At 51.2% G+C, this 15,222-nt stretch overlaps 2 protein-coding genes across 11 annotated transcripts in view; both read left to right on the top strand.

Moving 5' to 3' along the window:
• LOC144180721 (uncharacterized) overlaps nt 1-15,222 on the top strand; it is a 102,065-nt gene that overhangs the window by 69,523 nt on the left and 17,320 nt on the right. The gene's annotated exons all lie outside the window — the stretch shown is intronic.
• LOC144180809 (uncharacterized) lies at nt 271-14,709 on the top strand. The gene is made up of 2 exons (XM_077709022.1): nt 271-5,040; nt 8,373-14,709. Exons 1-2 carry the CDS (start codon nt 4,660-4,662, stop codon nt 9,282-9,284), a joined length of 1,293 nt encoding a protein of 430 aa, XP_077565148.1. The 5' UTR covers nt 271-4,659; the 3' UTR covers nt 9,285-14,709.

Below are 15,222 nucleotides of genomic sequence, written 5' to 3'. Positions count from 1 at the left end.
CAGGTGTTGCATTGTGAGGTGTGGAAGCACAAAAACATTTTTCCAGGACTTAAGTTCCACGTGTCCCCTGGCTTAAGTGTCGCCACGAGCTTACTAAGTGGGGACACTGTTGGAGTACTAGTGTTTGGCGCTGGAAATGACTGGCTGGTGCCTACTGCGGGCTCTTGAAAATAAAGTACTGCGCTCATATGATTGTAGGTCGACTCGAATGCAGGTCGACTTCCACACCCCGCATTGCACCCCCCCCCCCCCCCCTTTTAAAATTAAAAGAAGACGGAAAACACAAGCGCAATCCACGACCAAACTATATTGGTCACCTGACCTACATCTCATCCTTGCTAGTGTCATCATCCTCACTAGTGTTGCTGCTGCTGTCACAGCTGCGGCAGCCCCACACACAGCATGTCGTTGTTCAGTGTGAGCCCGCACTTTGCGAAAGACAGCATCACTGTGACATTGCGCGCAATCACCGACCATGCGGAAAGCACCCACCCGCATACAGTAGCCAGGGAGGCCCTCTTCACAGTGAGTCCGGCTGGTGTGAGTTTTCTGTTGTTCACTGACAACAGGTCAACCCACTGAAGTTGCCCCGTTGTTAGACCATCAGGGGGGATCACCATCATCCCCATCACCACCACTAGCAACACGACACTGCTCATGAGAGTGCAATGGAAGGTGCCACATGTATTACCATGAGCCAGTAAGAACAGAGAAAAAAAGTATTGCGAGCAAGCATTCAGCATAACTACAGAGCAGGAGTTCTCAAGCATGTTGGTCCCAGGGAACCCTGCTAAGTTCCGTTAAGTGCCAAGGAACCCCCCCCCCACTCCTGCCAGTTTTCATTCCGTTCATGATACATTAACGTGCAATAAATTCAAAAGCAAGCAAGGGTATCGTTTTTTTTCCCGTCGACTTTACGCAAATGCGTACGCTAGCGGCACCTATCTCCAAACAGGAGAAATGCGCATGGGGGTAATATAAGGCCGAGATTCAAGTGCAATAGTTTAACCACGTGGCCCGTTTTCGGCATCTGGCTGGCTACAAGCTGCTGGCGAGATTTATTGCGCAGCTCGCGCGTTTCTGTTACGCGCCGAGATGTGCTTACTGACACTCGGGCGTGAGTAATGGAGGTTCCTTAGATCGATCGCACCTCAAGTTTACCATATAAGACTTTGCGACTGCGGAACCAGGAAAAATTTATCAGTGGCTCACGGAACCCTGAGGAGGGGCCTGCGGAACCCCTAGGTTCCGCGGAACCCACTTTGAGAAACCATGCTACAGAGGAACCCCGATTACGCGACTTTCAAGGGACTGCATGAAAGCGTTGTGTGACCGGGGTGTCTGTAATAAATGGCACCCTAGTAGGCGGTCTCATGCGACCACTAAGCCAAGAACTTATTGTTAAATTACTATATTTGGCGTGTTCTTGGTAAGCCTATTTTGCCTCCCCCCTGCAGTGTCTGCGCTAGCCCACCGAGCTATGCGAGAGGGAAAAGACGAGAATGTGGTCGAGGCTGTAAGAAAGTTACACGGGGGAGGGCAAGCGGGCGTGGAAAGCGGGTCACTGCCTTGGTTGGGGTATTGCGTATCATGTTTATCGGCTCGGCTCGATAGGAACTTCAAATTGGCAGTCCGCCGGCTACCTGGACTTTGACTTCTCGCAGTTGGTGCGTTGGCACTCCGCTGCCGCGTGGGGCCGTCAAAGGCTCCTGCCCGCCAGACCCGCCTGCTTGCGTAAGTCGGTTCAGCTAGTGGTCGGGCCCACCGCAGACCGTTTACCTTTGCGCATCAAGCAGTGCCAAACGGGAGTTATGAAATAAGGGTTGGGACGAAGCAGCGAAGCGGCGTAAATGGAGGGAGAGACGCCACTTTATCCCCACCAGTGTCCGTCGATGAAGGGGACCGTGTGCACCCGAGCGTTATATAATTGGCGTTTTTAATGCACTGTTTCCATGTGGAATTTGCCGTGACCGTGGTGATCCGTCGTGAGAAGCGGGTCGTTGTAAAACCGGGGGGACGTGTAATCGGGGTTCCACTGTACCATACGCAATGGGTCGTCAGAAGGCAAACGCACAGTTGCAACTTTGCGTTGCGACCCCGATTTCTTGTTTCGCTTGTGGTTGTCGGCAGTGAAGGTTTCAGTTTCAATTGTAGGTCGACCCCCCCCCTGCCCCCCAACTTGAGATTTTCAAATTTGAAGGAATGTGTTGGCCTACAATCATGTAAATACGGTAGTTGCAGTGGCTTCTCGGTCAGCTGATATCTCTGTGGCCACAGAAGCGCTATTAATACCTCATACATTAATGGCTTTTCAATTTTGTTCACCACACTTTGAGCCCTTGTGGCATGTTATTTTTACCTTGCGGAGTAGTCTGTTGAAGCTTGTAGGATGCTGTCCTCCAAACTGGTTGTTTTGGCTTTGCTTATATGTAATTCAAGGGGCCAAAATAGGATAAGCACAGGATAAAATAGCCGTGGCAACTAGACATGAACAACTGATTAACGGCACTTGGTTGGTGGCACTGATGGTGCTTTGTTTCGTGCTTCGGGCCATGAGCTGTGTAATTCTCGCATTCTTTTGGCATGTTTAGGTAATCTGTCACGGGACTGGTCATTTTGTGCCATTGGCTGGCATTTCTTTGTAGTGCCTGAGCAAGAAAAACTGTGCAGGAGGAGCGCACAAAATAGTTGTCTGCGTGTGGAAGCAGGACCCCGGTCATTCTCGCAAGTCGACCATTGTAGCTGGCTCTGTGGAGCCTCTGGCTTGTGGGCACACACGGGGACGCAAACGGCTGCTGCCCTGCTGCTGCGATGTCTCTTTTCTACATTGTGGCCTGTGGCCCCGTGCTTCTCGCATTGGTACTCTGGAAATTCAGGGGAAATGAATTCATCGATGTGTGGAAATATAAAATAGAATCAGTTGCCAAACTGGCTGTGGATTGGAATATTATCGCGTAGCCGAGGACGACGCAGGTTTTTGGAGAAATAAAGTTAATGGAGCAAACTTGTGCTCCGCTAAGAACTCGCAACTTACAGAAGCGGCGACGAAGCTGTCGGGCATCTGCCTTGTGAGCGTTTATCTTTCGACGTGTTTGTTTCTTGAACCATCGAATTACATCGAGAACGCTGTAGATCAAAGAAGGTTATTCTAGTCTAGTGTCGTCGGGGCGAAAGACTTGCCCTATCGAATAAGACGGCCCGTGCGGCATACAAAGGAAAGGAAAGGGTAAACACACTTCGCTTGGAAGAGGGATCATACAGCGGGGCACCGCTGGACGGTAAAAACAACACACACAATGCATGGTTTGTGGCAATGTTTTCGAAAACATATCTTTCCTTGAGTAAGTTCTAGATGTAGCCGAAAAAGAAACTTGCAGGGGAGTTTGGGGTTGAAGTTTTACACACACCTATGTGTTCGTGTATTAGGGCGTGATAAGAGAGGCTCTTAAACCAGCTTTAACTTAAAAAGGTGGTGCATTTTTTTGCGACCACTGCAGGCATGGCCAGCTCCTTTCTTCGTTTTGCAACAGACCCCTTGTTGGGTCTTGTGTGTAAGTGGTGTGCCACAGTTGCCAGCACATGCCAGGGCTGCAAGGTTCTTGCACCGTGGGCTTCCCGTCCACAGCTTTAGTGTGGTGCTGAGAACCCTACCCAAGGGTGTGTGTGGAAGCACTGCAAAAGGCGGAGCTGCCGTTTGAATTGTACCCAGAAGCAGGCGCTATTTGCGAAGCTTCTCTAATTTGAAATAATCGGCCATTTGTGGAATTTCTTCGCCAGCACTGGAGACGAAACAGCGGGCCGGAGAGTGTGGAGAGTGTTGCAAATGGCGCCTGTGCTCAGTAGTTGGGGCCACCAAAGATGTTCTGCATGTGCCAAGGAAGCGGGTGTTGCCTCATTGTTGTGCCCCGTTGGCATGCACATGAGCTACAGAGCTTCAGTGAGCACGAAGGGCCGTGCAGTAGGTTGTGGCATTGGCCATGGAGCGCTTGTAATGGGGGTCTGGCAGGTGCTCGTTTGCAGTGGCCAGGGTTGGTCTCCCCCGGCAGTGGTCGTGTGTGGCAGCGCATGTGCAATTCTGCTGACCCTTTGTTTTTATTCACTGCGGTGTCAGATGAGACTTTTCGATTGCACGCTGCCCAGTGCGAGGAAATAGAAGCGAGCAAAGGGGTGAAGGGTGCATTTCGTGGTGTTTGCTTGTTGGCATTCACTTGTTCGCGCAATTCAATGCCTGGACCAGCCTCCCTTTACAGGCGGAGAGAGGCGGAGGATGGGCACGTCTTGCGTGCACGACGAAATGCCGAGTATTGTGGAAGTGGGCCCGATTTAAATGTTGGTTCCACGCAGTGCACAGCCATTTCAGTGTGCCTTCTTGCAGCCAGCATTACGGGCATCTTTGGGCAGCAGAGGGATGGCTCAAAATGCCAAAGCAAGCACCAGCCCTGCCGCATTTGTGAACTGCATTCAGGTGCAGCATTGGCAGAGGCTGGCCAGATGAGCTTCTGCTGCCTGAGGGGTGTGGCCTGCCTGTATGCAGGCTGCGTGAGTGATTAACTGCCCCCGTTGGGCCAGCGCGAAAGGGCGGCCGGCTTTAATTTGGGTAATGGCCGGGCCCGCCCCCTGTGAATATTGATTGGGTCGTGCACTCTTCGGCGACGCTCAATGTTTGTCTCCACGTGGACCGACCTCTCGGTTGCTCTTGGTTGCCTAGTTAACTCTGTTTGCGTTTTTGCCCTTTGTGCTGCTTCCTCAAGGTCGCTGCTGTCTTTTTTTTTTCCTTTTCTTTTTTTATTCCCCCCCACTCCTGTGGTTAATGAGCGTGACGCTCCATATGGAGGGTGTGGCCACACGTACGTCGGCCGCGTTTATGCTGCCGGGGAGGGTGTGCGTTGGTCCCCTCCCTCCCCTTGCTGGACGGGGGAGGGCAAGAGGGCTGTGTTCCTCCTCCCCCTCCCACCCTCCAAGACTAAGCCGCAGCACTCGAGCACGTTTAGCCGTCGCCACGGTCCTGCGTGCGCCTGGCCTCTGCGCTGCCCCCCGCCGGTAGGTGGCACCTTCTTGTTTCTTTCTCTGTTCTGTTGTGCCTGGCTGCTTTGCTGCTCTCATTTTGCACTCTGGAATGTGCTCCCCCCCCCCGCCCCACCACTGCTTTGTGTCCTTCTCAGCTGCCAAAGTGGCACGCGCATGCAAGCATTGCTTGGGGACTGTTAGGCTACGCATCCGCGAGCATCCTCTGACTGAGCACTCGTCACCTCTGACCATGTTTTGGGGCGGGTGGTGTGCCTCCCACTGAGCAGACGTGGCGTGCAGGGAGTGGGCAGGGGGGGGCTGCTGTGCTGGGCGTCCAGCCAAACGGGCACTGGGTGCACTCCACTCTCGTTACTATCAACTCGAGGGGGACTGAAAGCAGTTTGTTCCTGTTAAAAGCAGGGGGCACCCATGAAAGGGAACGCTCGGGTGAAGTGCTGTGTCAGTGGCACATGTGCACTGAGCCAACGCAGGACTGGCAAGCTCGAGAACACTGATGTACACCGGTTGTTGTGGGTGCAAGTAATCCTCTACCATGTGTCTGTAGTGATCTCTAAGAGCTTGCCGTTAGACTACTAGCAATGTGGCACATGCATTCTCCTGAGAAAGCAAGTAATGCTGCGCACTAGGTCAATTGCATTGACTATTGCTGTGGGTGACTTAGCAATCAATTTCATACGGGACTTGCACTAGTCCAAAGTTTTTGAGGAGCTAGAAAGGGCAGGTGAGCCCAGTGAGCCGTGGCTGTGACGTAATGCACTGGCAGGTAGTGTGTGTCCTGTGCACACGGGGGAAGGGGGTTTCGCACGTTCCTCTGTCATGTGGGGGCATTACGATTGGCCCAGTGTTTGGATGAGCGCCTCGGTGAGCGCAAACTGTGCCTGAAAGGAGCTGGTTGGTGGGGATGCGGAAGCCCCAGGGTTCAGCCGTTGCTGTAATCTGCCAGTGAGAGGCACGAGGTGGGAGTTGCTCATCTCTGGACCTGTGCTGCATTGTGGAGGGGGGCATTGCGACTGTGAGTGCGTCTCCCTGCCTGGCGCCACATAGTGCCAGGCGGCCTGCTGCTGCTGCTCAGCTGGAAGGGGGAAGGGCCACGGGCTGCATGGCCCCGGCAGGGTTGTGTCTCGCGTGGAGGCCACCAGCCGTGCCTGCAGCAGCCAGGGCTCCCCACAGGGGGGACACCTCGGAATGCAGTGTACACCTGGCAGCAAGATAAGCCGGGGCACGCACCATCCGACGTTGACTTTCTGGTGTCGAGACATCGATGTGCGTGTGTGCGTCCAACCATGCTCATGATCCTCTTTTCCTTCACTGCAAGCGGACAGCTGATCACATTCAGCATTTGGCAATAGGGGTCACTGTCTTTGCTAACATGCCTTACTCGCACACGCTTCAGTGACGAAAGGTGAGGGTGAAGTGTGCATTGCTCACTCTGCCCCAATGTGATAGATAACATACCGTGTCCATCTCGGTGGCGAACTTGTGCGACAAATATTCTATCGCGTTTTTTGTATTTTTTTCCTGGAGCATGCAGTAGGTTGGTGACTGAAAATGAGCACCCCAATACGGGAAGGAATAGAGGTGAGGCATAGCTTATTTGAATAAACTGTAATGAGAGGTCGCCTTGCACACGTACTAAAACAGGTACTGACGGGGAAAAAAACTTGTGAAAAAATTGGCGCGGTCGTGTGTTTGACAAAAAAGAACAGAAATAAATATTTCCATACGCGTTCAATTGTTTGACACAGACACAGGCCAAAATTTCCCTTTTAGACCTTCAAACAAACAAGATCGCCTTTAAAACTAAGATATCACGATTTCGCTGCAATGCGTATTTTGTCAGAGCCAGGCAGATAGAACAAAGCTTCACCCTCGACATCCGCCGCCGAAGCGTGTGCCACGAGATGTGTCAAACACAAAAAGTGGCCCCTAGTGCCAAGCGCTCAATGCTATCAGCTTTGTCACTTGAAGCCAAAGAAAAGACAGGGCAGCATATGGGGGTTGACGCGCACAGCGGTGTCTCGACACCAGACGTGCGACGTCAGATAGTGCAGCGATGCATTTTGCCACGTGCTCGCGTGCCTCGGCCTATTTTGCTGCCGGCTGTACCTGCTGCAGAAACTGCTGCTTGAGCAAGCATGCGGCGAGTGGGCCACCTTGCAGGTCTTGCTTTCTTTTCTTCCCCCACGGCATGAAAGGTTCATCGTGGGAATTTTAGCCAAGTGCCATGTACAACTCAAGGACAGAGGCGCTTCTCTCCCAGAGTTGTGCATGGTGCGTGACGGAAATTCCCACGGTGAAGTAACAGCTAGCCAGCACAGGCACCTGAATTCAGTGAAAGGTTCCTTTCTAATATCAAGCATTTCGTTCCATGACGCAGTCCAGCCTCTTGCGTGGACAGAGCAGTGGCTCATTCAACAAACTGTCCGAGGCACTTTGTTCTAGCTCATACACTCGGTCATTTTCAGTTACTGGGCCTCAGTAGGCTTGGTTGAGTAGCACTGTTTGTGTTGCTGTTCTACAAAACACGACTGGCCTCAGGCAGTGTGTGTTTGATGGACACATCTTGCGCTGGGGTAGCGTTTTGGGGCTCATTCTGTTTGCTGCCACGTTTGACAGTAGCTTTTGGCTTGTCTGGCTGCGGCGGAATAATGAGTTTCATGCTAAAGACTGCGTCTGGCCGTCAACCAGTGTCAAGTGAATGTTTTTTCGCAGACAACCTTGCTAGGGCTGTTGTCAAATGGTGCAAACAAGATCATCACAAAGTTTTTACATTGCGCATGTCTCAGTGCAAGTGAACCACTTGGAAGGAGCTGGGTAGAACAAGTTTGTCTACAAATTGTACTTGGCAAGGTGTGCTGCATCAGCATTGCTAGGTTAACTGGGGCACAAGCCTTCTTATCTGTTTCTTTTTAATATAAAGCATTTCTTTTTTAAATTTTCGTCTGGAAAGTAAAACTCAGGTGGATCAACATGTGAGCGTAAACTCCAACCGAAACACCAATTCCTTGGGTAAACGGGAATTTGGAAAGGGGGGAATTGTTATTTGCTTTCCTGATTGGCTAACGAATGGGCTAAATGCGACATAGGTGCACATGGGGTTTGCAAAGTTGCCCGGGTAAGCGCCAATGAGAGGGAAACAAAAAAATGCGCTAAAACACTCTGCTTTCTTGCTCGTGTGCCATGTGCTCCGCAAAGTTGGGACATTGGAGCTGGAGTACTTGGCTCTCAAAGCTGGCTTCCTGCTTTTAATAAAAGCATGCGAGTTGTGGCACGTGGCTAGCTTCCTGTGCGGTCAGCAGATGGTCACTTTGTCGATGTAAAACAAGGCTCCCCCTCTCTCCAAGGAGCCCATCGAGAGGGAGGAAGAGGACGACACGACGGCGGCCGAGAGCAGCAGTGCCTTGGAGGACCTGCGTGCTCCGCTGCTGAGTGCAGCGCCCTCGGTGCGTCGCCGCAGCCTGGCCGCCCGGCTGCGGCGCCGGCTGTCGGCCAGCGGCTCGGCCAGCGAAGCCCCACCGGCCGACCGTGCGGGGGGCCACGAGGGGGCCCCCCGGCTTCCAACCAAGGGCATCCTGCGTCGCCAGAAGGTGCACTGCTGCAGCCGCGCTCGGCACCTGACCTTTGGGGCCGCCGGCACAGAGAGCAGCGAGGGCTCGCCCGAGCACCGCCCCATGAGCCCCGGCCGCTTCTGCAAGCGGGCCCTGGGACGCGTCTTTGGGCTTGGGGACAGCTCGCGGCACCACCGGCCAGACAGCGGGGTGTCCACCACGGTGGACGAGGAAGAGGAGCCTAGGGAACCCAAGGCCGTCAGCATTGCCGAGCCCCCTGAAAGGTCGCCGGTGTCGCGTCGCCACGGTGAGGACGTGTGGCGCCGCCCTACAGCCGCCAGCAAGCCCCGCAAGCCGCCGCTGGTCTTCGGAGGCACCTTCCCCATTGACGAACCCGTCGGGCCCCGGGGAAGCAAGTCCCCTTTCCGGAGCGTCGTGGAGAACAGCCTGAGTGTGGCCACTTTCCCCGTGGACGCTTTCTGCTGCGCGGCGCCCAATCTCTGCCGGGGACATCACCGCTTGACTGCCAAGAGCTCGGTGGCTTCGACCAGCGAGTCGGAGCCAGAGAGCCGAGTCTCCTCATCTGCTGGCAATGCGTGTCCACTTGCGGCAGCTGGTCCCAGCGGGGAGGCGCCCCCGGCAGCACAGCCCAAGTGGAAAGGGTCCAGCTTCTTGCATTTCCTGGACTCCAAAGTGCACAAGTCGTGAATGTCGGGCCACCCTTGCAGGGCAGAGAGTGGTGTGACAGGCCTAAACGGCTACCCTTGTTGGTGCCCCTGCGCGCATTAGGCGATGGATAATAATCGGGTCCAGATCAAGGGGGCCACTCTTTGGCACGTTGCAAGGCCGGCGTCAGTGTTGCTGTTGTTGGAGGGAGTGGAGGTCCACTCCGGGGGAGTGCCACTGCAACCATTCCAAGTACTACTTACGGCAGCTGCCATTGAGTGCATTTTGAACGGTAAGCCCAGAGTGGAGGACGTGGTGCGCAACTGCGGTGCCGAGGGTTCACTGGTCTACATCGTATCCATGCGGTGTCCACATATGTGTATGGTCGTGCCCTCCACTTTGCCTATGGGATGGATTTTGGGATGGGATGGCACATGTTTATTCTTCTATTCTGCTGTCAGGCTCAGACTTGTACTTTAGCTGTAGACTGCACGGCCGGTGCCATTGTAGCCGGAAATAGCAGGCAAGACATTTGCCCCAAGCTCGTGTGAAGCAGCGGCTTTTCTATTTATGGCTTCTACGTGTAGGACGCAATGAAGGTGCACCATGCTGTAAGCCAAGTTATGGTGCTAATGTTCTGTGATGCTGTTAGTAAACTTTGATTTCGACGCACTGGTTGGCAAGGGCATTCTGTCCTCCTAACGAAAGGCTAGCAGCTTTCGAGACAGGCAATCACAATAGGCCCACTGCCTGGGGGCTTTGTGGTCAGTACAAGTTGGAATCTCCTTGGAATTCATCTCAGACCAGCGTGGTTTCATGGTTCAAGCGTCATGGTTCATGGGATTGTTTCATGAGCCTAGTGCAGATTGGTTCTTCAGAAGTATGGTCATGGCACAATGGCCTGGTAAATGGAAGAAAGGCACCATGCCCATCTGGACGGGTCCCTATTCTGGGGCTCACTTTTGGGAAGGCCTGTTTCTCCACTGCACAGTTTCTCGTCCATTCTGGCCCATGGCCCACGTGCGTTTTCTGCGTGTTCGAGAAGGGACTAGTGGGTGCAGCGAAGGGGGAAGGACAAGGAAGGTTTGTTACAGGGCAGTTGCTGTAAAGTTTGTGCCTCAGCGAGTACTGATTTCTCTCCTCGCAGTGCTGGCCAGTTGCGAGAAGTGGTTCAACAGAGTGGGCAGTGCACAGAGCCCTCTTCCTATCCCAGTGCTGATGCACTGGGATGCAGCCTCTACGGATGTCCCTACGTTAGCATATTGACTGATCGCGGGATGTTACTCAAATGCAAATAATTCCCTGGCCAGAGTGCAACCGTCTAAATTTTGGTGGTTAACGCATATGCGCACCAGAATTGATGAATGAACTAACGACAGCTTCGATAGTAGTACTAATGTGCCCTCAGCCTCACTTTAATATGTATACTATGTATTTGAACACAAATTACACCACATTTAATTGTAATTGCTAGGGCTGAGTTTCATTTCATTCCCTGCTGTAGATAATTAGCAATCGCAGTTTTAAGAGCAACAGCTCATGCTTCCATGGCCATTCAGCAGCCGCGAAGGACTTGGGAAAATTGGCTATAGAAATGTGAGTTGCAATGCAATCTTCCAATATTTGGTATTGTAGTACAGTTAAACCTCATCACAACGAAATTGAAGGGGCACTGCGATTTGGTCGTTATAACGGATATTTCGTTATAGCCATAGCGGGCATTTATGCAAATATTGGGCTCTGCACTTGCCCAAAACAAATGTCAGGCAAAATTGCATTGCGCCGCATGGCGGTGCAAAACAAAGTAACCGCATTCTGGAGATAAAAAGGAACTTTCACGCACCTACTTTATTGCTGTTCAAAATACGTAACTGGCATGTCAAACAAGCTTCGATGAAAGTTCGTAGTTTGATGTTGATTCTTGATGCATCTTTCTGGTGTGAATGACGGCTCGCTCAGCTTCGTGCCTCATGTGGCGGCTGTTATCACGTCTAGCGTCTTTCGCTTCCCGCCTAGCGCATTCATGCTGCTCGAATCACGCGCGCCGCGCAGTAAAAGAGAAGGCTGAAGCAGTGAAAAAAAAAAGAAAAGGAACCATGCACACAATTTCAACAACACAGCTCCCGCGGTACACGTGGCAAGTGACGACAGTTGCAGGCAGCGCGCCACGGCCGTGCGTGCCAGAGAGGAAGGTGGGAAGGTGGAATGGCTTCGCGGGTGCAGCGCTGTCTGGCTTTGCACACATTGCGGGAGTGTGCATGGTGGGAGCTTTGAACTGCTGAAAATGCAAATGTCGCCTTGTGCACAGCTCAAATCCGCATCGCGCACTGCCGTGAAATTGTTTCAAAATTTTATTTTCGAACTAAATTTGCTCGTTGTATCCCCTAACTGGCAAATTTTACCTCGTTCAAACAAGGTTTTAAAGGCATCGTTTTCTATGGGGACCTTCAAGGGGAATTATGATTTGCTTGTTATAGCCAGTATTTTGTTATATCCCGGCTCGTAATAATGAGGTCTAACTGTAGTAAGCCCGCTAGCAGTATATAAAAAATAGGTCTGGCAAGTTTCATTGCACTGATTCTTGGAAGTATGCTAAACGGAAAGTTGAATGCGGTGGTGTTCTCGCATTGTACCTTTGTGGCCACAACAGCGTCCCAGCTGCTTCACCCGCATTTCACAAATGTGGTTTAGCCACCAGTTATTCGCACACCGATTGTAAAAAAATTGTGTAAAGAAAGATTTATTTGCCATAGCAGAGTGCGTTCGTTTATTGTGGACTTGAAACAGTGAGTGAAAAAAAAAAATCTGTTTTGTGTGCCTTTCACCATAAAACAGCGCCTTCAGGACGAGACACGCTAGGTGGGCGCTGTTTTAGGGACCAGGCCCACCACAAGATGTTTGACTCTAGGGGTATCATCAGTGCCAGTGGTAACTGTGTAGGGCACCACATCCACGGTCCTATTGAAAAAAGACATAGATTGTCTGAGTGTGCACTTGCCATGTGCACAGAACTCGTAACTCTGCCTTGTTGCGAAATTCCCCCTTTCTTTTTTCTATAGTCTTTTGTCTATTGTCTCTCTACTGTCTATTGTCCTATCGTCTTTTTTGTGTGTGAGTGAGAAAATTCAATTTGGTGCCCGACACTCATTCGTTGTGTCCTCCTCTTTTGGTCTCGCACTGTTTTAAGATGTCCAACTGTTACGGTAACCAATCAGCCCGCATTAATGCATTGCTAGGCCTTTCAGTATGCACATTCGGCGATTAGTAAAGGAAAAGAGGTATCAAACTAATGTGGTTGCTAGTGAAGGAAATATTCATTTGTGCTTGTTTTGTTTGTTTGTGGGGATGACGAATGTTGGGTGATGGCCGACAGCATTGCATCATTGGAATTCTACTGTAGTCTGTGCAGTAATGTCTTTTCCCACCAAAAGGCACGGCCACAGTGTACTCTGTACCGGCCAGTAATGCGCCTGCTGGCTCACGATGACTGCTCGGGGCAGCCAACAAAGTGCGTAGCAGCCCCCCAAGGTTTGCGCGAGCACAGAAGAAGCCTGCGCACACTCCGATTTTTTAACCGAGCGTGCTGTCTCACAGCACAAAGCGTATTGAGATTCCCGGGTGGTGGAAGCGAGTTCCCCGCTACTCTCATAGCCCCTTAGCAGCCCTGGTGTGTGCCAGCTGAGCCTACGCATTCATTTGTGCAGGAACAGTGCGAATAATTACGGGGGAAGCATTGGGCATTTGGTTAGTCTTTATAGTGCGCAGTAGGTATGTTTATGTGTGCTCCCCTTCACTTGAGATGTGCGAATACTCTGATATGAATACTGATCAAATAGCTGGTCTCTGCATAGTTTAATTAATTCACGTACCTACTGTTTGGGTGTCTCAACTAAGCGGTACATTCCGCAAACAGTTCCTGCAAGAGTGTAAAAAGCACTTTGTTAGTACCACTCTAATGAAAACCTTACTGGCAAGTTGTAAAACTAAGCACCACTGAAATGATAGTGTACCAATTTAATCGGGATCGTAGCACAACAGAACTGCGTACCTGATTGCTTTACCCTGCAATACAAGCTCATTTTTTCTTTCCAACCAAAGAGGTTGTCACCATTAGTGGAAACATTGCTCTCGTGCAAACCACAAGCGCTAGAGCGCAGTTTAGCAAATGCACCGTGACAGGGAGGCCATATAAGGGTGCTCGTTACTGCTATCTCCTTGCACAGAGATTGGCCAAACATGCCCTAGACTGGCTGTCTTGTTGTGCCAATCTTTTCGTTTAAACTACCTCGCTGACAGTGCTACTGGTGCTTGTAAACCAGGGAATTTGAGAATGTTGGTTGTTAAACTGGAGGCCATGAAAGCCGAGCCTCATTTTCTTGTCCCTGTCACCTCTTCAACGGGCTGGTGGGGCAATGCGGGCGCACAGGGGAGCTTCTAATAAGACAAATGTTCTGCTTTTTGAAACGAGTGCAACTGCAGGCACATTAGCTGGGGTGACTGGCGGGATGAGCCAGTCGAGGACATCTTGGGGGAAAAAGAAAGGGTCGTGGTGCATGTGACTATTGGATTCATTACTTAGCACTTTTTTTTCTAGATTCAGTATTCACTTGCCCCTACACTTGGCTGACTGATGCTGTTGTTTGACATGTGCTATAGTACTTTGGGATGTCCTGTACCTTGCATAACTCAACATACTACAGGGAACAATTTTCCTCGATTGCTATATTTTTTCCGCTTTGGCGGGTGGCAAGCACAATCATTGGGTGCTGAAATCGGAAACGGCATGACGCTGTGCTAGCCAATCAGCCATGACCCGTCCGGACTCTCTTTTGTGTGGAAAACTGCCACCTGCTATCATGGTTTTGGATGTATTTGCAGCCAGTGGTATTTTGGTACATTTGGTGGCAGCACACTACCGTGTGAACTAAATCGTGGAAGTAAGGCTGTGCTCTTTGAGATGGCCAAGTGTGCATGTGTAGGGCTTGCAAACGTGATCATTACAGACCGGAACTTTAGGCAAAATGCCCATTTTTTTTCCCCTAAACTCCATATCAAGCCGATTTAACATACAAGGGAAGGGGAGCATTTTAAGTTTATTGTGCCTATAAGTGCCTATTTTGACTATATGAACTTTTTAGCGCCTAAAAATGCCCCCCCCCCCCCCCCCCTTTTTTTTCTTTTTTTCGAGTCGATGGTCCGAAAGGACTGTTCATGCTTCAGAAGCCTGGAACGCGGTGTTTTTCACACTCCGTTGGCAAAAGAAATTTGCGAGCCATGCCAAACAAGCGACAAACGCAAACCGTGCACGAGCCACCGCCACCTTGGCCTCGCAACATCGGCCGAGCCGCCGGAGGCCCATACGCAGCGGCACCACAGCCAACCTCACCGACGTTACCCCTGTCTACATTGGCTGTTCTGTTCTATGTCCTCCTTCTGACGCCGTGTGTCCGTGGACCGACGGCGAAAACTTTTGTCCGTGCGCTCATTTCATTGCTAACGCAATAAAAAACAAAAAAAAAATGAAGAAAAATGAACACGACACAGCCATGCACATGCCACTCAGTCAAGGTCAGGAAAACCATGTGCAAATCTGACTCACCAAAGTTTCAAGGCGACGCCACGAACATGTGCACAGTCATCCGCCGATCACAGGAACGCTGCTGGATGGCAAGATGCAGCAACGTGTAGGACGAAGAAGGAATGAGAAACAGCTTATAGGAATTGACGTCTTGGCATTTTTGAAGTACTCTAGTAGTGACAGCTGCTGCTTGCCATGCTCGGTAGGCTTCAAAGGCATTTGAAAACCTAGCAGTAAGGGAATTAGTTGCAAAGGATGTTGCATGCTGTCTAATATTAATAATCAGTACATAGAGCACAGTTCCTGAATGGTGTTATTCCCGCAGATTCATTTGTACGGAATTATTGCACTCCTCTGTATTATCTATAGGATTCATCGGTGCTGTGAAGAGCTGAGGAGGTC

Source organism: Haemaphysalis longicornis, unplaced genomic scaffold (genome assembly GCF_048455015.1).
Source record: "Haemaphysalis longicornis isolate Haplotype H1 unplaced genomic scaffold, Haemaphysalis longicornis Haplotype H1 scaffold_1, whole genome shotgun sequence".
In the NCBI taxonomy this organism is placed as follows: domain Eukaryota; kingdom Metazoa; phylum Arthropoda; class Arachnida; order Ixodida; family Ixodidae; genus Haemaphysalis; species Haemaphysalis longicornis.
Note: the sequence above shows the minus strand (reverse complement) of the source record. Positions and strands in the feature narration are given on the sequence as shown.

Coding starts and splice junctions, on each gene's coding strand:
- LOC144180809 (XM_077709022.1), top strand. CDS start 4,660: ATGTTTGTCTCCACGTGGACCGACCTCTCGGTTGCTCTTGGTTGCCTA. Junction 5,041..8,372: donor CTCTGCGCTGCCCCCCGCCG/GTAGGTGGCACC, acceptor CCTCTCTCCAAG/GAGCCCATCGAGAGGGAGGA.